At 67.5% G+C, this 20,346-nt stretch overlaps 1 protein-coding gene across 1 annotated transcript; it reads left to right on the top strand.

The window, feature by feature from the left end:
- Positions 1 to 456: 456 nt before the first annotated feature.
- CHLRE_11g467651v5 (uncharacterized protein) lies at positions 457 to 20,174 on the top strand. Its single transcript, XM_043067403.1, has 25 exons — positions 457 to 870; positions 979 to 1,090; positions 1,346 to 1,376; positions 1,602 to 1,666; positions 2,093 to 2,201; positions 2,749 to 2,867; positions 3,381 to 3,466; positions 3,851 to 3,935; positions 4,220 to 4,301; positions 4,483 to 4,568; positions 4,866 to 4,985; positions 5,165 to 5,291; positions 5,537 to 5,799; positions 6,026 to 6,295; positions 6,473 to 6,553; positions 6,852 to 7,141; positions 7,465 to 7,555; positions 7,782 to 7,859; positions 8,179 to 13,070; positions 13,227 to 13,335; positions 13,618 to 13,716; positions 13,918 to 14,406; positions 14,695 to 14,826; positions 14,995 to 15,150; positions 15,400 to 20,174. Exons 2-25 carry the CDS (start codon positions 1,079 to 1,081, stop codon positions 19,165 to 19,167), a joined length of 11,640 nt encoding a protein of 3,879 aa, XP_042919400.1. The 5' UTR covers positions 457 to 870; positions 979 to 1,078; the 3' UTR covers positions 19,168 to 20,174.
- Positions 20,175 to 20,346: the final 172 nt, after the last annotated feature.

The following is a 20,346-nucleotide window of genomic DNA, read 5'->3' as shown; positions in this document are numbered from 1 at the left end:
CTTACGGGGCGCAAGAATAAGGACCACAACACGCTTGTGTTCGAAGCTTGGACATGCCTGGCACCAAGTGGTGTGGGCGCGCCCCCATGGGAGTGTCGGGCGGGGGCTGAGGCGGGGCTGGGGGGGGGGGGGCTGGGCTGGGCGGGGCACGGTCTCCGCACCGCGTGTCCGCGTCTGCGTCCGCGCCTTCAGACTCCTGAACCCACGGGCTCCCCTGCGGCCTTTGACCTCATCACACCTGTGCATTTCTTTGCGCTAGCAACTGAATGAAGACTTTTTGTGTCAAATCTAAAGTGCGCGTGATGCGGCGGTTTTCGCACACGGGCGGTTCCGGGCGGGCACCAGGAACACGGCCCATCGGGAAAGGCACAATGCCTTGTCCGCTAGCCAAACGACAAAACCCACGCACATATTATTACATGCTTGATACACAGACGAGTCAGACAAAGCGTCCTTCCGCCCATTCAGTAGGATGAAAGGTCACCTTGGGGTAGTAGTCAACTTCTTCTTCATATGTACTTCAACGCCTGAAATTGCAAGCCTTGAATAAAACCAGGTTTCATTAACGTGATGTTGGAGCATGTAACACAAGTGATAGCCTCGGGACATGGCCGTCTGTCGCAGCCCTGAGCGCTGCGGGCCATACGGAATGAAATGTCGAGGCAGGCGCTAGGAGCCAGTCGCAGAGCACATACGGTTGCTCTGTGCTGGCTCAAGCTCACCTTACAACATGAATCGGTCATGGACTGTGCGAATTTGGCTTTCGCTTCTTATCTCGTTGCATGCCTGCTTTTTACATACTGAGGCTGGCGACTCGGGCCCAGGCTCGGAGTGCGGGAGTGAAGTGGCAGCGAGCGTGCTCAGGAAGAGGCAAGTGCCAGCACTCCCCTTTGCGCCAGCGCAAATATGCTGTCAAGATGTAAACTCATCGGTGTTGCGGGCAGCAACATCCCGTATACCCAATTCATTACTCTGCAGGGCCAACTCGTCAACCTGCACCAACACAACTGGGGCCCCGGCGCTGGATACGACCGCAGATGGAGTGCTGTTCCACCCGTGCATAGCGGAACAGGATGGCATGAGCGCGCTGGTGAGCGGGCTGGGCAGTGCAGGGCGGGTCAACGTTTTTGGGGGTGGGGGTGGGGTGGGGGTGACCGTGTCGATATGGGAACACTCTCAGGCGGGGGAGCTGTTTCGACCAATTGCCGGTTCCGATATACCCTGCCAGCTGGCATTGGCACCTTACTGTCCAGACTTGCAGCCTACGTGATGTTAAGATGGCCTCGATCCGGGTCTTTGACCGACCTTCATGGCATGTGTGTGTGTGTGTGCTGAATGATCACAGGGCACATCTGTCTTGCTCCTGAACCACACCAGTAAGATGCGTTCCTTGTAACGCGGCCTGCCTGCCTGCCTGTCCGCCAGCACTCTTGGGGACCGCCTGCAACACTCGCAACCTTGGGCACACCTTGCGGTTGCGCACTGGGATTGCTTTGGCAGCTCCCTCGACTTATGTGCCCGAAGCGAGACCTCAAAGCGATCCTTAGGCAACCCCGGCCAAGCACTCCCTCATGGGCCGCCTCCCACGTCGCCTGTCGCAGGCTACTCGTGGGGAGGGCGCTATGACCCCATCGCTCAGGTCCGCACGTACGCCAGCGCAGCACAGGTGCGGAGGAGGGGGAGGGGAAGGAGGCGGAGGAGTGACGAGGAGGAGGACGAGGACGAGAAGGAGAGAAGGAGAAGCAGGAAGAGCAGGAGGAGGGGGAGCCGGGCGCCATGCATGTGGGGTCTGCGGCATGCATTGCAGCCGGGTGGCGGTCCACCTGCGATGTGGGTTGGGCTGGAGCTGGCGGAGTGAGACAGCGGCGTGGGGCTGGGGGTGGGGGTGGCGATTGCGATGCGCATGGCACCCGGCGGCCTGCACCGGTGGCCGACTGCCCCTTCCCTCCCTCGCCACGCGCCACGTCACGCGCCACGCCACGCGCCACGCCCTATTCCCACACCCCCTGAGGTGCTCACAAACCTTACTGACCGCTACTGACCGCCACGCCGCCGCCCACGCCGCTGCCCACGCCGCCGCCCACACATGCAGGCGGGCGTGCCGCTGGACGTGACGGTGGTGGACCCCGCCTGGTGGGACGCCCGCTCCGGCGGCCAGGTGGAGGGGCTGAGGAGCACCGCCGACATAGCCGGCTATGCAGGTGCGTGTGTGTGCGTGTGTGTGTGTGTGTGTGTGTGTGTGTATGCGTGTGTATGCGTGTGTATGCGTGTGTATGCGTGTGTATGCGTGTGTGTGTGTGTATGCGTGTGTGTATGCGTGTATGTGTGTATGCGTGTGTGTGTGTGTGTGTGTGTGTGTGTGTGTGTGTGTGTGTGTGTGTGTGTGTGTGTGTGTGTTGGGAAAGCACAGGGGGAAGGGGTCGTCGTCGCGCGACTGGAAGGCGGCTACCTGTTTGGCTATTATGGGCGTTTGCTGGGTTCCACCCGCGAACGCTGTGCGAGTTGTTGTCGCTGGAGGAGAGGCAAGTTGTGGAGGTGGAGGTGGGTGCGGTGCTTTGTGTACTGTCTGCTTACAGGACATCACACCTGCATCCCTGCTGCTGCCCTCACCACACACACACACACACACACACACACACACACACACACACACACATGCTGCATCGCATACACTGTCTTTGCGCAACGTTTTCCTTGTGCTCTTTAACACACACACACACACACACACACACACACACACACACACAGGCTGGGCTCTGGTCCCCAGCGCTCTGAGCGGGCTGCGGGCTGAGGGCCGGCTGCAGCCGCTGGACGGGCTGGTGGGCGCCTTGCGGCCGCTGAGTGCGGTGTGGCAGGACATCCCCAGGGTGCGTGGGGCGCTTTGGCTGGGCGCGTGGGCGACTGGGTTGGGTGGGGCGTTGGGCGGCCGGCCGGGTGGGAGGTTGGGTGGGGGGTTGGGTGGGGGGTTGGGTGGGTGGGTGCATGTCAAGGTGCAGGTGCAGGTGTGTGGGCTCGGGCTGGGCAGCTGGCGTGGTGTGGGCGCGGCCTTGGACCCTGGGTGTGCCCATGGACGCTGCGAGCCGTGGGCTGGCTGTTGGAGGGCGCGGCGGGGTTGACTGGGAAGCTGGCAGCAGCGCCAAATTGCCTGCCTCTCTCCACTACCCACGCATGGACCTCCTTCCCGGTCCTACCCTCGCCTGCCCTCGCCTGCCCTCGCCTGCCCGCTCCTGTTCGCCCTCGCCCTCGCCTGCCCGCTCCTGCCCGCCCCGCTCTCCGTCCCCTGCCCCCCTCAATGCTGTTACCCCCTCAATGCTACCACCCCCACTGCCTTAGACCTCGCACCCCCCGCCCCCGCCCCCGCCCCCGCCCGCCGCTTTCAGGTGTTCCGGGACGCGGCTGCGGTGTACGACGGCCAGGTGCTCAGCCTGCCGTACAGCGCCGAGGTGCCGCTGCTGTACTGGCGCAAGTGGGTGCCGGCATGCGTAGTTGTACGGTCGTGCATGGGGGCAACGGGTTGCGGCGGGCTGCAGGGATCAAGCGGGTTGCTGGGACGGGACCCGGTGGGCAATTGGGTGGGCGGTATCGTATCAACCTGGTTGATGAGAAATGGATGGGTTGTAAGGATCGGCTGCTGGGGTTGCTAGGGGTTGGTTGCCGGGGGTTACACGGCTGGGGTGGGTGGGGTTACTGGCCAGCTACGCGAAAGATGAAGGGATCCTGGCTTCTAGCCGCCGAGGCATGGCAATACGGCGAGGAGCAGATGGCGCACGTGCTGCATATGCCGTAGCGATACATGGGTGACATGTAGGCATGAGTCATCTCACGGGCGATCGGCTTCACACGCGCGCAGGGACGTGTTTGCGCAGCTGGGCCTGGGCCCGCCTGCCACCTGGGATGAGGCGCTGCGGCTGGCGGCGGTCATCGACGGAACACGGGTGAGGTGGGGGGAGGGTGGGCGGTGGTGGTAAGTGAAGTGCGGAGGGTGCCGGCGGCACAGGCAGGCAGGCATTGGTGGAGGTGGTGGTGGGGGTCTCGCTGGGCGGACCGCCTGCGATGTGGGCGCTCGGCGCCGCAGGCCACACGCCGCAGGGCAGGGCAGGGCAGGGCAGCAGGTCACATGGCATGCCAGGATAAGGACGGGCGGGGCAGAATGATAAACAAGCTAGAAGCCGAACACACCGGTGCCGCCGCTGCCGGCCCCGTTGCTGTCTCCCTGCAGATTCCCTGCTCCGGCAGCCCAAACGAGACCTGTGTGCAGCACGGCTTTTGTTTCGGCATGCCGTGGGGCTGCTTCTACGACGGTGAGTGGGCGCCGCGCTGTTACGTGTTTCATGTTGCACGACCGACTAAAAAGGTTGGGTGCTCTTATGCTGTTATGCATAAGCCGGGAGGCGACAGGCACTGTAACTAAAAGAACCGAGCCTAGGGACCTTAGCTAGCTCGCTGCTGCATACTCAGTGAATTTCCCTCCCCTCGCGACAGGCCTGGCGCTGAGCGCCATCTGGGCCTCCATGGTGGCTGCGTACGGCACCAAGGGGGGGCTGTACTTCGACCCGGCCACCATGCAGGTGAGTGCGGAAACACACGTGTGCACTCTTAACACAACACGTGCAGTCAGGACACGTGCACTCCTTACACAACACGGCGGCGGCCTGGCGCGGGGCGCAGCTGTCGCCGCTGCATATGCCCACACGGCGCCAATCCATGGGGGCCGACTGACCCCTCCCATGCCTCCTCGCGTCTCACGCTTGTGCCCTCCTATCCCGCCCGTTCGCATGGATGACTACCCCCCCCCCCCTGGCTACAATTTTACTCCTTAATCATGACTCTGACTCCGCCCCGATCTGCGCTTCAAACTTGCGCAGCCGCTGTTCACGGGCCCTGCCATGCGCGAGGCGCTGCGGCTGTACCGCGCGCTGGAGGGACTGGGGCCGCGGCCGCCGCAGCCGTGCTTCCGCATGGAGGAGGACTACTACCTGCGCCATGTGGGTCGGGGGCTGACGCCGTGCTGCGCTGTGCTGTGCTGCGCTGCGCTATGCCGTGCTAAGCTGTGTGTCCCCGTATCAATTCAAGCCAATGGCCGTGTTGCCAGTCGGTGTTGCCCACGCCTGCGCGCTCTCCAACGCTAAGACCGCTCAATGCCCTCGTCTGCTCGCGGCTGCAGTGCTCCTTCGGCGTCAGCCTCACCAGTCTGTTTAAGACGTTTGGATTTGCCTACGGCGGCACCCTGCGCGGCCTTATGGGCGTGTCACTGCTGCCCGGCTCACACCTCGTGCAAGACCGGGCGACAGGTGCGTGCGTCCGTGGTGGTGTCAATGGCCGGGCTCGTTAGCTCCCTTCCCCACGCACCCATCCCTGCGTGCCAGCATACTCGTCCCTACCCTCACCGTTACGTGTGACGCGTCCCTCACGCAACAGCAGCGGCCCTGCTCGCGCTCCTTACCTGTGAAGACGCCGTCGGCCACGCTTGTTCGCACACCCTGCTGCAACCCCTGTGCCCACGCCGACAATCCTCGCCCCCGCGCCGCCACCCCAGGCAAGCTGGAGCCATGCACGCCCCAGCTCTGTCCCTACGCCACGCCACACGAGGCGGCACCGCCCCCGCCCTCGTCCCAGCCACAACCGCAAGCGCAGCAGGAGCAGCAGCAACAGCAGGAGCAGGGCTCTGAGACTGTGCTCCTGGTCAACCGATCTCCATACCTGGGTCGCGGGGCCTTCTCTTTCGCGCTGAACCGCCAGGCGCCGCCAAACGCCGCGCTAGCAGCACTGCGAGCGTTCACCTACAGCGTTACGTATCAGGTAAGGAGTAGGTGGCAAGAGCTCGCGTCAGACTCCACTTGCGCGCGCGCGTGTGAGAGGGACAGCGGGAGCCAGCGCACCCGCACCCTGTCGACTTTGTGTGTATGTGTGCGTGTGTGCGCCGCTACGGCCTACCACTCCACGGAATGAACATGAATGTAAGCCCCCTACTACTGTTCCTGGCTACGCGTTTCTAAATGATCATATATGCAACACCCCCCTTCAGGGCGGCTGGCCCTGGGCGCTGGACCCCACCTCCCGCACCTCGCCCGTGCGCACCAGCCACCTGTCGCCCGCGGCGCTGCCGGTGTGGGTGGCGGCCGGCTACCACCCCGACGACACGGCCGCCTTTCTGGCCGTGGTGGCGGAGTCGCTGCAGCACCCCAACATGGCGCTGGGGGCGCGGCAGCGCGGCGGCACGGAGCTGGAGGCGGCGGTGGCGGACGCGGCGGTGGCGGCGGCGTACAACGGCACGGCGCCGGAGGAGCTGGTGCAGGTGTGTGTGGGGGCGTGGGGCCGTGTGCGGGCGTGTGTCTGTGTGTGCGTGTGTGTACGGTATGTTGGTGTGTGCAGGTGGGCGTGCTGGCGCGGCGGCGTCTGACCAGTCATGCCTGGAACTGCCTGCCCCGCCTCGGCCCCCTCCTGAATTAATCATGAATATCACCCCCCACAGATGCTGGGTCAGCGCTACAGCTCCATGCTGGCGTCACAGTACGGTGGCGATGTGGCGGCGCTGCGGGCCGCGTACTGGCAGGTGCGTGGGGATGGCGGTGGCGGTGGTGATATGATGGCGGCGGCAAGGGGTGAATGGGGGAGAGCTGGTGGCGTGGCGGTCGCCACGGGCCAGCAGTCACTCGGCCGGACAGAGCTTGCAATTTTCGTCGTCAGGGAGCGGAAGCTTTACTTCTGCCGCAGTAGCCATGCCCAGGGCTTGGGTGGCCCCTCTGGCTTTACGCCGAATGCCTGCCTGTCACCCGCCCTCGCGCATGTGTATAGAGAGCAAACGAAAAGGAAACACTTGCGTTTGTGTGTAATTTTTCTGTTGTCAACAGGACCTGGGCCTTCGACAAGACTGGCCGGCCCCCGGCGGGCCGGCGATGCAGCCCGGCGCCGGCGGCAGTAGCAGCGGCAGCGGCAGTAGCTCGCTGTCCCCCGATGCCGTTGCCGGCATCGTGGTGGGGTGCGTGCTGGCGGCCGCGCTGGTCGCCACGCTTGCGGCGGCGCTGCTGCTGCGGCGGCGGTGGCGGTTGGTGCGGTCGGCGCTACAGCCTGTGTCGGCTCCCGGCTACAGCCCAGACACCTCGCTGTGTATCACCGACATCCAGTCCTCCACACAGCTCTGGTGAGCGATTTCGCACAGTCCCTATCATGCATAGTATATTGATGAGCAATGCTCCATTCAACGCTCTTGCTAACCGCTGGTGCTACTGCTACTGCTGATTTGATACTGCGGCAGTCCGTGGTTAGTGCACGCGGCCTGCTGTTGCCCAGCTGGCGGCTGGCTGCCTTGGGCCTTGAGTCTGTCTTGGTGTGCCCTGGGCACCGCCCCTCTCCCGCTGCTGATTGTTCACCGCAACTGTCTTCCTCTCCCTTCCCGATCTGCACCCCTCTCCCCCTTCGTCTTAACAAATCATGAATGCACCTCCCCCGCCTGCCGCTTGCCAGGGAGGCGCTGGACGCGGGTGTGATGGACGCGGCGCTCAACCTGCACAACAGCGTCATCCGCATGCTGCTGCCCAAGCACGACGGATACGAGGTGCGGCCCGGGTGGCCTGACACGCACATGGAAAGGGCAAGGGCAAACGGCACATGGAGAGGGCAAATGACAGTGCAGTCAACCGTTTCAGGGCGCGTACCGCACGGCCTGCTGGCCACTGCTGTGTACCCTCCGACCCATTCATGCTCCTGCTTGTATTGCTTACTACTGGGATTTTGAGGACGCAAAACCCCTTCCCCCCGCGGCCCCGCTTCGCCCGCCGCAGTGTCATACTGAGGGCGACAGCTTCATTGTCGCCTTCCCGTGCGCGGCCTCCGCCGTCGCCTTCGCGCTAGAGGTGCAGGTGAGCCTTCTTGCGGGGCACGGCAAGGCGCATATGCATGGAGTCTACGCCCGGCCTGTTCACTAGAGGGTCGGAATGCGCGCGTCCTGCCCAGTGCCCACCACATGCGGCCCAGCATGTTGCGCGGCTGCCCGGCGGCTCGTGACGTGACGTGTGGGTGCAGCACCTGGGGCCGCGCGGGGAGGACACGTGGCGAAACCCTGCCCCGTAACAACCCCTCCCCGCTCCCCGCTGGGCCTCCCCTCCACACTGGGCCTGGCCCCCACTGGGCCTCCCCCTTCCGCTGGGCCTCCCCCTTCTGCTGGGCCACTGCCTGCAGGTGTCCATGATGCACCAGCCCTGGCCCGAGGCAGTGCTGCAGCAGGAGCCCTGCGCCGTGGTCTACCACCACGCCTCGCCCGCGCCCGCCGCCACCGCGCCTGCGTTCCTGCCCAGCGGCCCGATGGCCCTGGCCTCACCGGGGCCCTGGCCACCAGCTGGGGGCGGCGGTGGCGGCGGCGGCGGCGGCGCGGGCCCGTCGGCGGCTGCCTCTCGGGCGCCGTCGGCTTTGGAGGCCGCGCCGCCGTATGAGCACCTGTACGCGTCGCTTGCCTCGAGCAGCATTGTGGCGGCCCTGCAACGCAGCGCCACCGCTACCACGTTTGCCGCCGCCGCCGCCGCCGCGGTCGCGACAACAGCGCCGGAAGGCGGCGATGGCGCGCCGACGGACTGGCACTCGGCGGTGACGTCAGAAGCCGCAGCGGCAGCGCTTGCGGCGGGGTCAGGGAGCGTCAGACGGCCCTCGCCTGCCGACTTCAGCTCCAACGTGCTCCGGATCCAAACGCCTGCCTCCGCCGCCTCCGGCATCACGCAGGCGGCGCTGCTGCAGTCCAACAACTCTATGCCGCTCGGCGGACTGGTGCACGCGCTCTCCGCAGCCGCCAGTGGCAGCGGCACCCTTTTCGGCGGCGGCTGGCGGCGGCTGAGTCTCATGGGTGGCGGCGGCAGTGCTGTCGGTGGCATAGGAGGAGGGCCGGGCAGCGCGCGACGCGCCACGAGCGGCAACAGCCGTGCTACTCTGTTAGGAGGTGCCAGCAGCATGGGCTTGGGTGGCGGCGGCGGTGGCGGCGGCGGCGGCGGGCAGGGGATGGCGATGGGCGTGGGTGCCTTGGGGCTGCCAACCAGCAGTCCCGGCGTGAGCGGCGCCTTCCCCGTCAGTGACCTCCCGCCTCTCAGTGACGAGGGGGACGATGAGGAGGCGGATGTCGGCGAGGACGTCACCGATGGCGGCGCCGCTGTTGGCGGCAGCACCCATGGCGGCGGCGGCAGCGGCGGGCGGGATGATTCCGAGTCGGACAGCTTGCCAACATTGCTTGCCTCGCCGGTGCTCATGCCGCCGTCCGTGGCGGCGGCGGTCCGTGCCGCCTCCATTCAACACCATCGAATTTCGATGGGGTCTGGAAACTTCCCGTCCAGAGAAATCAGCCCGGACCCAGGGCCCGGATCTGGGCCGGGTGGCGTGCAAGGCCCGCCGCTCTCGCCGGCGGGGGCTGCCGTTGTGCTGCCGCATCACGCCGGCTTGCGTTCATCGCGCCTCAGCTTCCTCCGGCGCCTCCAGGGCAAGCCGCACCCCAGCCATGTCTCGCCCTCGCCCTCCGCCGCCGTGGGCACGGTCACAGGTGCAGGCACGGGCGGGCCTGATACCCACTTGGGCGCGCTGCCGCCGTCGTCATCACAGTTTTGGACGCCAGCGCAGCTGCCGTCGGCCCTGCTGGGCCGAGCCAGCAGCGGCGAGGCGCCGGCGGACTCGGGCGCCAGCGTCAGTGCAAACCTGAGAGCTCTTCAGGTCCTCATCAAGCGGCAGACCGGCACCGCGCCGCCCACGCTGCTGCCCATCCGCTCCGGCCGCTCCACTGGTCTGAACACAACCGAGCTCGGCGGCGGCGCAGCGGCAGCCCTGGCCGCGGGGGAGGGCGAGCATGCGTTGCTGCCGCGGCGCGGGGGCCAAACCAGCGGCAGCGGCACTCCCATGGCTACACCGGCGGAATTGCGGCAGTTCAGCTCGCGCTACAGCCTGAACTACCCAAGGCAGGACAGCGGCACGGCGCCTGCGGGGCATGTGGAGGGCCGCTGGAGCGGCCGCCAGCAGCCGCGCGGGCTGCTAGGGGTGGCGCAAGCCCGGGCGGCGAGCGGCAGCGCTGCTGACCTAACGGGCGGTTCTGCAGGCAGCGGCGGCGGTGGGCGTGCTGGCAGGGGCGGCAGCCAACTCCCTGAGTCGAACACGGCAGCAAGGCAATCGTCGCTGGCGCCGGCGCCTCCGTCGGCGGCGGCGACGTCGTCTGCAGTGGTGGCCGTGTCAGCATCGCCGCCGCCGTCAGAGCCACAGCCAGTGGGTATGCCCGCCTACCGCAAAAGCAATCCCGACCTGACCACTGGCGAACGCGACTACGCCGTACAGTCGCACGGCAGCCACCGCAGCACCTTCAACTCGGAGCGCTTGGCAAGGCTGACTGGATCGCGTCCGGCGCTGGCAGCGACAAACCTTGGCGACGGCGGCGCAGCCGGCGGCGGCCCAGATGCGCGGCCGTTGCCGCCGCGGCCGCCACGCCTGTCGCTGACGGTGGCGGCCCACGCGGGGGGCGGCAGCACCGGCAGCTTCCGCGTGGCGGGCACGGGCCGTGGGACCGCGGCGTCAACTCCGATTGGACTCGTGGATCCTGTCAGGGGTAGCCGCCTGGGATTGTACGACGGCGGCGGCGCAAGTGACACCAGTGCCTCGGTTGTGCCCTCCAGCCCATCGCCCCATGGGCCGTCAGGCGCGGCAGCGGCTCCCGTGTCGGCGGCGGCAGAGCGGCGCGGGGTGCAGCTGTCGCCGCTGAGAGCGTCCTCGGTAATGGGACCCTTGGGCGGCCGCAGCGGCGGCAGCTACCCCTACGCCACCGCCTACCCGTCCACGCCTGCGGTGGCGGAGCCGGTGCCCGCCGCCGCCGCCGTTGCTGTTATCCATGGAGCGGATTCTCTGGGGCGGGGCAATGCCGCGGCGGCGGCGGCGGCTCGACCGCATTCGCCGCGTGTGCACGGCGGTGCAGCTCGCAAGGCCTTTGACCGCCGCAGCTGCAGCGACAGTGGGGTAGAGCACAGCCGCCCCCTGCGCAAGGTAGATGAGGAGGAGGACGGCGGCAGTGACGCGCCCGTGTTCGCGAGGGGCAGTGCGGTGCCAGTCCGGCTGTCGCTGTCAGGCTGGGATACCTCCGTGGACGCCGAGTCGCCTGCTGCTGCTCCTTCAGCTGCTGCTGCAGATGCGCATGGCCTCGGGTTAGCGTTTGGCAGTGAGCCGCTGCCGCAGCCGGCTGCCGCTGCCACACAGGCAGCGGCCGCTGACGCTCACACACCGCCCGCCAGCAGCTCGGGGAGTGCTACTTTGGCCCTGGCGGCGGCGTCCGGAGACAAGATGGTCTCGATCTTTGACCGCTGGCACACCAAGTGGGGGCTGGCGGAGCCACAGGAGGACGCGCACAGGCCACTGCAAGACGTCGGCCGCGCGGAAGGCTCCGCAGGGGCGAAAGCGGCGGCTGGCTTGTCTGCCAACACCGATGCTGCCGCTGCGGCGCTGGAGAAGCAAGGGCCGCCGGCGCCGCCATCCCTGACGGTGGTGTCTGCGACGCAGGCACTGCTTCCTCGCAAGCAGGGTTCTGCGGCAGTGCAGGCAGCAGGCCGGTGCAGTGGCGGCCATGCGGAGTCGTCCATAGGTGCCGGCAGCGGCGCCGGTGCCGGGACCGGCAGCGGCGCCGGTGCCGGGACCGGCAGCGGCACCGTCGTGACTGATGCGTGCGGAACGGACGTTGCAGCGAATGCAGCTACAGCCGCAGCGTCGGACGGCGGCGGTAGTGGTGGTGGTGGTGGTGGCAGCGCTACAGCCATCCGGCCGCTGGGGTCGGGGGCCTGCTGGCCCGGGGGGACGGGCGTGGAGGGTGTCAGCGGTGGCGTGGCCGATCGGCAGCTTTCAACCACAAGCTTGACTGAGGGCTTAGCGTCGCGTACTGCCTCAGCTGCTATGCTCTTCACCTCGGCTTCGTTGCACAACCACCTGTCTCCCTTGGGTCGCACCAGCACCCGTGCAAGCGGCGTGGCGGCTCCTGCAGGCACCGGCTTGGCTGTCGCCGGCAGCGGCAGCAGCCGCACCGCCACCGCCAGCGGGGGCGTCGTCGGCATGACTGCCGGCGCCAGCCGCAGCCCGGCAAACTCTGTGACGGCGCAAGGCCGTTCAGGGGCTCCAGCGATGCCAACAGCGCCTTCGCTGCTCGGCCGTTTTAGCCGCGGCGGCGGCAGCGGCGGTTCTGGCGGCATGCCGCCGCCGTCTGGACCGTGGTCCTTTGCCAATGCCGTGACCATAGCTGCCGCAGCGGCGGCCGCGGCAAATGCTCAAGGGGCGGCAGCTGCCGCGCTGGCGCGGGCTTCCGTGTCCGGCTGCGTCACCGCCACTCCGCCTGAGAGCGGCATTGCCAACAGCTTGCCTGCGAGTGCTGCAACCGAGCACATGACGGGGGTGGGCGAGGTAGGCGGCGCCACCAGCGCTGTGCAAGCCGAACCTCAAAGCAGCGGCCTCGGTCGCGGCAGCGGCGCCCGCGCGCCGTCCGGCGCCGGCGCCGGCGCCGCAAGCTTGCATTCCGCCACGCCCCCGGCGCCTGGCCTGACGCCACAGCCCGCAGCAGCAACTGCTACGGCATCGTCAATGGTGGTGAAGATGGCGTCTGGCGGCGGCTCCAGCCCTGCAGCGCTGGGGCCCTTCGCCGGCGACGCCTCTGCCTCCGGCCGCCGCTTTGCCGCCATAACGTCTTGGCTGACCACCGCCTTTGGCGGTCCTGGAGCAGGCGGTGGTGTCGCCAGTGGCTTCACCCAGCCGCCGCCGTCGCTGGCGAGCACGGGGCCTCTTGGCAAGGGCGACGCCAGCTGCATGTCTGTGGCGGCGCCAGCGCCGCCGCCGCCCACGCCAACAGGTCGGGCGGCGGCACTGCAATCGACGACGGCGCGAAGCGGCGCCATGTATCGCGGCGCGCGGAGTCGGCCGTCCCTGCACCTGTCGCTGCGGCAGCGCGCGCCCGCGGCTCTGGAAAGTGACACGAGCGGCGATAACGGCGCTGGCGGAGGCGGAGGCGGTGGAAGGGATCACCACGGTCACGCGGCGGGTTACCACGGTGGCGCAGGCGGCGGCAGCATGCATCTTTGCTTCAGGTGCGGAAAGGGCACATGATGACTGGGTACGGAATGCTCGGGAAAGGACAATTGTAAACTGCTTGAGTAGCACGGCTGTCTGCCGGATGTCCCGGTTTACGCTCTTCCACTTGCACTACCAAATGTTGTCTGTGCTTCGTACCGTCATTTCTGCAGGGGTTTCCGTGTGCGAGTGGGCATCTGCTCGGGTCTGGTGCCCGGGCGGGATGTTGTGTACGTCAAGGACCATGGCCGCCGCACCGCCTACTCGGGCGCATGCATGCAGGTGCGCAGAGCAGCGGGACGGGGCGGGTGGGGCGGGTGGGGCGGGTTGCAGCGGGGGGAGAGATGCCCAAAGACGCTACAATTGGGCACATGCGTAATCGTCGCCAGCGTTGCATACATCCATAAGTAAGACTAAGAAGCTTTGCAGCAGTGCGTGCTATGTTAAATGCTTGATACGAAGCACAAATGGAGAGCGCGCCGGGCGTGAGTGACACGCACCATGACTTCAAGTTGGGCTGACGCAACGACCCGCTGGGCTGAAGCAACGACCCGCTCATTGCAGGCAACCAAGCTCATTAGCGACGCGGCCCTGGGCGGGATGGTCTTGCTCAGCGCCAGCACCGCCGAGCGACTGCTGCCCCTGCCGCGAAAGGACATTCAGGTGCGACTGGCGGAGGGCGGGGGAGCGGCTGCGTGCACGCGCACGGCCTCACGCATGCAAAGCCGGATGGCAGATGGCTCATTGCCCTTGAGCGATTGAGCTGATGCCCGTACAACGCAATCCGGCACCTATATAACCATGAGCGTACGCCGTGTGCCAATGTCGCCACACACACACACACCGCCGCCGCACCCCCACCAGGGCCTAATCATGTGGCACAAAGGCCGCTACGTCCTCGGAGAGCGGGGCGCGAGCCACGATGCCGTGGGCGCCGCCGCGGCTGCTGCCAGCCACCTCCTACACGCCCCCTGTGCACCCGACGGGCCAGTGGCAGAGAGCATAGACGTGGCGGCAGCCGCCGATGCCGCCGGCTTGTCCACCACCGCGGCCGCGTCCCTGGCCACGCTCGCGCTGGCAAACGACCACGGCCGCGGCATCCAAGGAGCCAGCCGCGACGGAAGCGGCGCCCTGGGGCCCGCGGTGCGCTCCTCTGGCGGGACGGGCACCGGCGCGTCGGGCCGGCTCACAGCAGCCATGGCGGCCCTGGCCCTGGCCTCGCCCTCTGCTGCCACTAACACACGGCCGGCGCAGCCGCACGCGCACCTGCATTCGCACGTGCACTTGCAGACGTCGCGGTGGTGTGGCGGCGGGTTGGCGCGCGGCAGCCCCGAGGCACAGGACCTTTACCAGGTGGGGGTGTGGGCGGCACGGCCTGGCGGGCAAGGGAAAGGCGGTGCCGGCTCTCCTGGCTGTAAGGAACACAGACGACCTTCTGGGCACCGGGTCGCCAGGCTGCAGTTGCAATGTGCATGACGCATGGGGTCGGGGATGCATGGGGTCGGGGATGCAGGTTAAAATCTGCTGCTGCTGGTGACAGGTTGCAACGAGTGGCGTTTTGCCTGGTGTGTACCCCGCCCGGCCCGCCTTCTCCTAACTAGTCATGCCTGGAACCCGCACGACCTGCCCTGCCCGATGCAGGCTATGGTGCTGCCCCTGGCCGCGCGGCAGCTGCTGCTGGAGCGGCAGCCGCTGCGCACACACGGCCCCGGGCCGCTGCTGCCGGGGCTACTGGCGGCGCCTGTGGGCGGCGTCACGTTGGCGCTGGTGCAGGTGCGGTGGCGGTGGAGGATGCTGAGTATGGGCCCACATGAGCGAGATGTAAACGCATGACTACCGTATGGGAATGGCAGCTCTCTCTCTCGTTCTCTCTCGGTCTCTCTCTGTCTTGTTTTGTGTCCAACCTCAACACCTGCGCATACCGTGTGCGCAATGCCGCAGGTGGTGGGATTGCCAACGCTCATGGCCTGGGATGCTGACGTGGCGACGGCCGCTCTGGCCCGGCTGACAGCGGCGGCGCTGCAGCTGCTGGCGGCGGCGGGCGGCTACCCGGCGGCGGCGGAGGGCGGCGAGCTACTGGCAGCGTTCCGGAGCGCGGTGAGCCACAAGCAGCGATGTGACGGGGGGTTGACAAACGATGCGGTGATGTGGCGGGGGTTGTAGATACCCGCCCAACTGAACCGAACCCAGTGCATGGGGTAAATGACAGGGATATTCCGCACCGCGGATTACGTGGTCCAAGGTGACATCGGCAGCACGCAGAGCGCCGCGTCCCCCACCACTGAATTGGTAGACCATCTCACACTTCTCACCACTAACCCTACCTCGCCTCCTGTGCGCTCGCAGCCCGCGGCCATCAGCTGGATGGTCGCCCTGGAGGAGCACTTGCGCACAGCGGTGGATTGGCCGCCGGAGCTCCTCACACACGAGCTGGGGGACGAGCTGGTGGTGGCGCTGCCGGCTGCGCCGCCGCCGCCTCCCACAGCACAGCACCAGCACCAGCCGCCACAGCGGGCGCCGCGGCAGTCTGGGGTGGGGTTGGCGGCGGCGGCGACAGCTGCGGCTGGCAGCGTGTCGTCTACCATTCGACGCGCGCTGCAGCAGAGCCTGAGCGCTGTGAACCGCAGCGGCAGCACTGGCGGCGGCGCGAACGGCCTAAGCGGGGAGGAGGGCGCACCCTACCGCCCGCGCCTGTCGCGTGCAGGCGGCGAGGCGCTGGGCATCACGGCGACGGCATCAGCAAGCGGCCAGGCCTACGGCCTCGCCGGCGGCTCTCCACTGCTGCCGCCCTGGCTTTTAATGGCCAGCCGCAGTGCGGCAGGCGGCAGCAGCTTTGCCAGCTCCGCCGGCGCCAACGCGGCGGCCGCGGCAGCGTCGGGCGGGGCGGCGACGCGGTCGTCGGGAGACGAGAATGAGCCCGGCGGCGGCGCTGACACCAGCAGCCGCAGCCTGCGTCGCCTCTTCAGCGCGTCTGGCGGCGCCGCCGGCAGCCTCTCGCAGCGCTTCATGGGCCGCGCCCGCACGTCGGTCCATCGCGTCCAGGCGCTCAGTCCGCTGGCCCGTGACCCGATCAGCAGCGGTGGCGGCGCTTCTGCTGCTTGCACTGCTGAAGGCGATGGCGGCGGCGGCAGCGGCGGCGGCGCCAGCCTAAGCGCGGGGCCGCTGCCCGCCCGCCCCGCCAGAGTGCTTGGCCACCCGCCCAGAAGCTACGAGCTCGAGTCGGCTGGGGAAGGCGGGCAGCCGGAGGCGGTGGCAGATGCTGCGGCGGTTCTAGGCGCTGAGTCTTTGCTGGCAGCGGCGGCAGCCGTTGCGGCGTCACCCGTCGACCGGCGCGTACACCACCACCACCACCACCACCACTACCACTACCAGGAGCAGCAGCAGCAGCAGCAGCCGGGCTTGCAGGTGTCGCTGTCGTCGCCGCAGCTGCCGCGCCACCGGACCACCTCGCCACATCCCCAGGCCCCACCGCCACTGCTGGTGGAGGGGGATGAGGAGCAGTCGGCGGCGCTGGCGGAGCCCCGGACGTGCCTACTGCCCCCGCCGCCTGCGCCGCTGCCGCCTCCGGCGGCCCCGCCGCCTCCATTCGCACCGTCTGCTGCCCCAGCCGACGCTCTAGCGCACATGGACGAGCGGCCTCCTCCGCGGCCTCCTCAGCTGCAGCTGAGGCCGCAGCTTCGCACCAGCGACGCTGCTGAGGCCGTCGCCGCCAAAGCTGACACGCCGCCGCAACGCAGCACACCGCGGGCGGTGGCCGCAGCCACGATGGCCTTCTTCCGGCACGGCCGCACCGACGGCGGCGCTGTGGGCGGCAGCGCCGGCAACAGCCGCGGCGGCAGCGCCCGCTCCCTCGTGGCCGGTGGCGGCGGCAGCGGTGCCAGGCGCTCTTTCGCCGGGGTTGTCGCGGAGTACGCTGGCGCTGTTGCCAAGGCGCCATCGCGGGCGTCCATGCCCTCGCGGCCGCAGGGGCTGTTTCGGACCGAGCCCGGCGGCGGCGGCGGCGGCGGCAGGTGTATGGATGAAGCCGTGGATGAGGATGAGGAGTTGGATGAGGTGGGGGCCGCGTACGGCGATGCTTTCGGGTACGGCGGCGGCGACGTTGGCAGCCGCGCTGGCGGCGGCGCTGGCGGCGGTTACGATGAGGATGGCATCTTCTCTCTAGTGGCCGGCGGTGCCCAGCAAACAGCAGGCGGTGATGGCAGCCGCGCCACCACTGGTGGCATCACCATGAACCTACGCCTCGCGAACATGGGCGGCGGTGGCGGTGGCAACGAGCGCCGCAGCATCGGCGGCATTGCGTTCGGTGGCGGGTTTGCCAACGGCGGCGAGGGCATGGGCCTGGGCGGTGGCTTTGGAGGCGCGGTTGGCGGGGGAGGAGGAGGAGCAGGGGGCGGTTTGGACAGCCCCTCGCACTCGGGGTCGCTTTTTACGCTGGGAAGCGTGCTGCGCCGCCGCAGCACCAGTATGCGATTGCCCTCGATGCGGGCCTTCGGGTTTGGCGGCGCGGCCGGCGGCGGCGGCGGCGGTGGCGTCGTCAGCAGTGGCAGCAACATTGTGGGCGGCGGTGAGCGGCACAGCGGCGGCGGTGACAGGGACCGACCCCACGACCTCTATGGCGCAGGTGCCGCCGCCAGCCCGCGCTACCACGGCCAGCCCCAGCACGGCGGCAGCCGACGCCGGACGGCGGACGTGGCTATGCTGCCTGCGGGCGCGTTCGTCTCCCGCACCTCAAACGCCGGGCATCAGCAGCTGCTTCGCGCGCAAATGCTGCAGTATGCGGCCGCCACCGGCAGGAATTCTGATGAAGCCGCCGCGCTGGTCCCGAGGAATCTGGCCTCACCTGGGGCCATGCGGGCTCAAGGAGGCGCGAGCACGGCCTCGCCTTTCGCAACCGGCTTCGCGGCAGCGGCAGTGGCGGCGGCGGCGGCACCAGCAGTGCCACTGGTCCTGGTGAGCGATCATGGCGCCGAGGGTGCTGACGCGGCGGGCGCAGGTGCGGTTAGCGGCGGTGGCGGCGGCGGTGTTGGCTATGCGCCGCGTGCAGCAGAGGAGTCCAACTTCTACATGCCGACGACGACGACGACACAGCAGCCGCAGGAGCAGCAGGTGCAGCAGGAGCATCCTGCCTTTACGTTTGACGGCATGCCACGAGCGGCACCCGCAATCGCAGGGGGACCAGCAGCGGCGGCTGGGGGCACTCGCTCTGCTGCGGCACCGTTGCCGTGGAGCCCCTCGCCGCACCCCGCAGCACTGCCCGCCTCGGCTGCAGCAGCGGCGATTGCAGTGTGGCCTAGCGACGGCGCGCCGCCGCATCTGCCGAACACGCCGCCGCCGCCGTACGCGGCTGCACACCGTTCGTTGCCGCTGCCGCTGCTGCAGCAGCAGCACGCCGCCGTGTACCAGCAGCCACACCACACTTCGGCCCTGCCTGCCGTACCGCTGCCGCAGCCGCCGCACGCGCATGCCGAGCACGCGCCGCCCATGCAGCAGCGCTGCGTGTTGCGGGGGCTGCGCATCCGCTGCGCCGCCGACGAAGGGATGTTTGTACAGGATGGATCCATCAGCGCGGCGCGGCTGTACCGCAGCCAACACGGCGGCAAAACGTATGGCAGGCTGACTAAGCTTTGCCGTACGGCGCTGATGGGGCAGGTGCTGTGCACGCGGGCCGTGGCCAAGCGCGTGCACCGCGCCGCTGTGGCGGGCGACGCCACGGCGGCGGCACTCCAGCTGACGCCGCTGCCCCCCGGCGGCGGTAAGCGCACCGTCGCTGCCGCGGCGGCGGTAGTGGGCGCCGGCGATGACGCCGACGCACTGGCGGCAGCGGCCGCTGCGGTCACGTGGGGTGGCGGCGGCACCGCCACCGCCACTGCCGTCAACGCTGGCGGCGCAGAGCACGGCGCGCCTGCGGCGGTGGCTGCGGCGGCAGCGGTGGGACACTCGCACGGCAACAGCTTGCGGCAGCAGGAGGAGGATGGCTCGGGGTTACACCATGAGGGTGGGCCGTCGCGCAGTGGTATGGCGGGACGTAGCATAGACCTTGTGGGCGGCATTCCGAAGGCGGACGTGTGGGTTTGCAGCTGGGCACCGCACACGCAGCGGGCGCATGAAGCATAAACTTACTAGTAATGCATGGCTGGGCTAAGCGAAAGTGGTTGCATGCATTCGCCGGTTCACGGGCTGTGCGTAGCCGGCATGCAGCAAAACGCCCAACAAGCAGGGCATGTGCGACGGTTGCGGCATAGCCAACCGAAGGATAAGAACAGCTTGCGGCTTAAGATGCCGTGCCTGTATCCATTCCTGTTAGGGTCTGTTGTGTTTACAAGCATACTATGTGGTAATGAGAATGAGTCCAGCAGCGCTCGTGCGGCAAGACCATGGATGCAAGTGGTCAATCATATCGGTGGGTAAATTATCACGACTCGAGCATGAGCAAGCGAGAAATGACACGGTGTATGGGGGGTGCCGGCTTGTGTGTATGGCACTGAAGCACGTGCTAACAACTCTCACGGCACGCGCTTGCAAAGGCGTAAGCACTTCCGTACCACGTGCACTGGGATAGCGCACGGTACAGAGGAGGTGGTGTGGGTAAATGAGATGGGGTTATAACAATGTCATGCCAGGAACAAGTGCATGTTTTGGGACCCAGACACAAGTTCCAACATTCTATTTAGGGCACTGTGCACGGCGATGCGTCCTTCGGGGGACTAGCTATACCCTGCATGGTTGCACCTGTGCATTGCCAGGTGGCTGAGCAAATACCGTGATGTATTCTGTGATGGGCGTTTGGCAGTTTTAAGGTTGCCCAATTCTTCGATAGACGGTTTGGTGAAGGTGGTGATTTGGGGCCTGCAACAGAGCCCGGAAGCAGTGAAGCCGCGAACGGTTCTGAAGCTGTGCGATTTTATTGCCGTGCAAGTTGAGCGCATGCTCTACGCACCCAGCCTGTTCCGCGGGCAGGATGTTCCGTACCGTATGTACAGAGGCGCAAAAGGCCTGGCTCTCCACATTTTCAGGTAGTGGAACATTGAAAGCAGGTGAGTCTCCCCTGATTAAGCCTCCATCACGCGTCCTTACCGCGCCGGCGGTAGTAGCCATTCCCGTCCATGTAAGACAAAACGGGCGCCACGCCTGACCCATGCAGCACATTCTCTAATACGGTACCGGTGACTCGGTGACTCGGGATACGGCGACAGGCCCAGCACCGCCTCCAGGGCGGCGCTGGATACTGGAGTTGAGGGACATGGCGTCCTGCACCAGCGGATGGGGCAGATGCAGCGACTTATCAAGCCGGCA

Source organism: Chlamydomonas reinhardtii, chromosome 11, assembly GCF_000002595.2.
Source record: "Chlamydomonas reinhardtii strain CC-503 cw92 mt+ chromosome 11, whole genome shotgun sequence".
In the NCBI taxonomy this organism is placed as follows: Eukaryota; Viridiplantae; Chlorophyta; class Chlorophyceae; order Chlamydomonadales; family Chlamydomonadaceae; genus Chlamydomonas; species Chlamydomonas reinhardtii.
The sequence above is the reverse complement of the archived record's forward strand: the minus strand, read 5'-3'. Positions and strand labels throughout refer to the sequence as shown.

Coding starts and splice junctions, on each gene's coding strand:
- CHLRE_11g467651v5 (XM_043067403.1), top strand. Junction 3,467..3,850: donor CCGCTGCTGTACTGGCGCAA/GTGGGTGCCGGC, acceptor ACACGCGCGCAG/GGACGTGTTTGCGCAGCTGG. Junction 4,986..5,164: donor AGGACTACTACCTGCGCCAT/GTGGGTCGGGGG, acceptor TCGCGGCTGCAG/TGCTCCTTCGGCGTCAGCCT.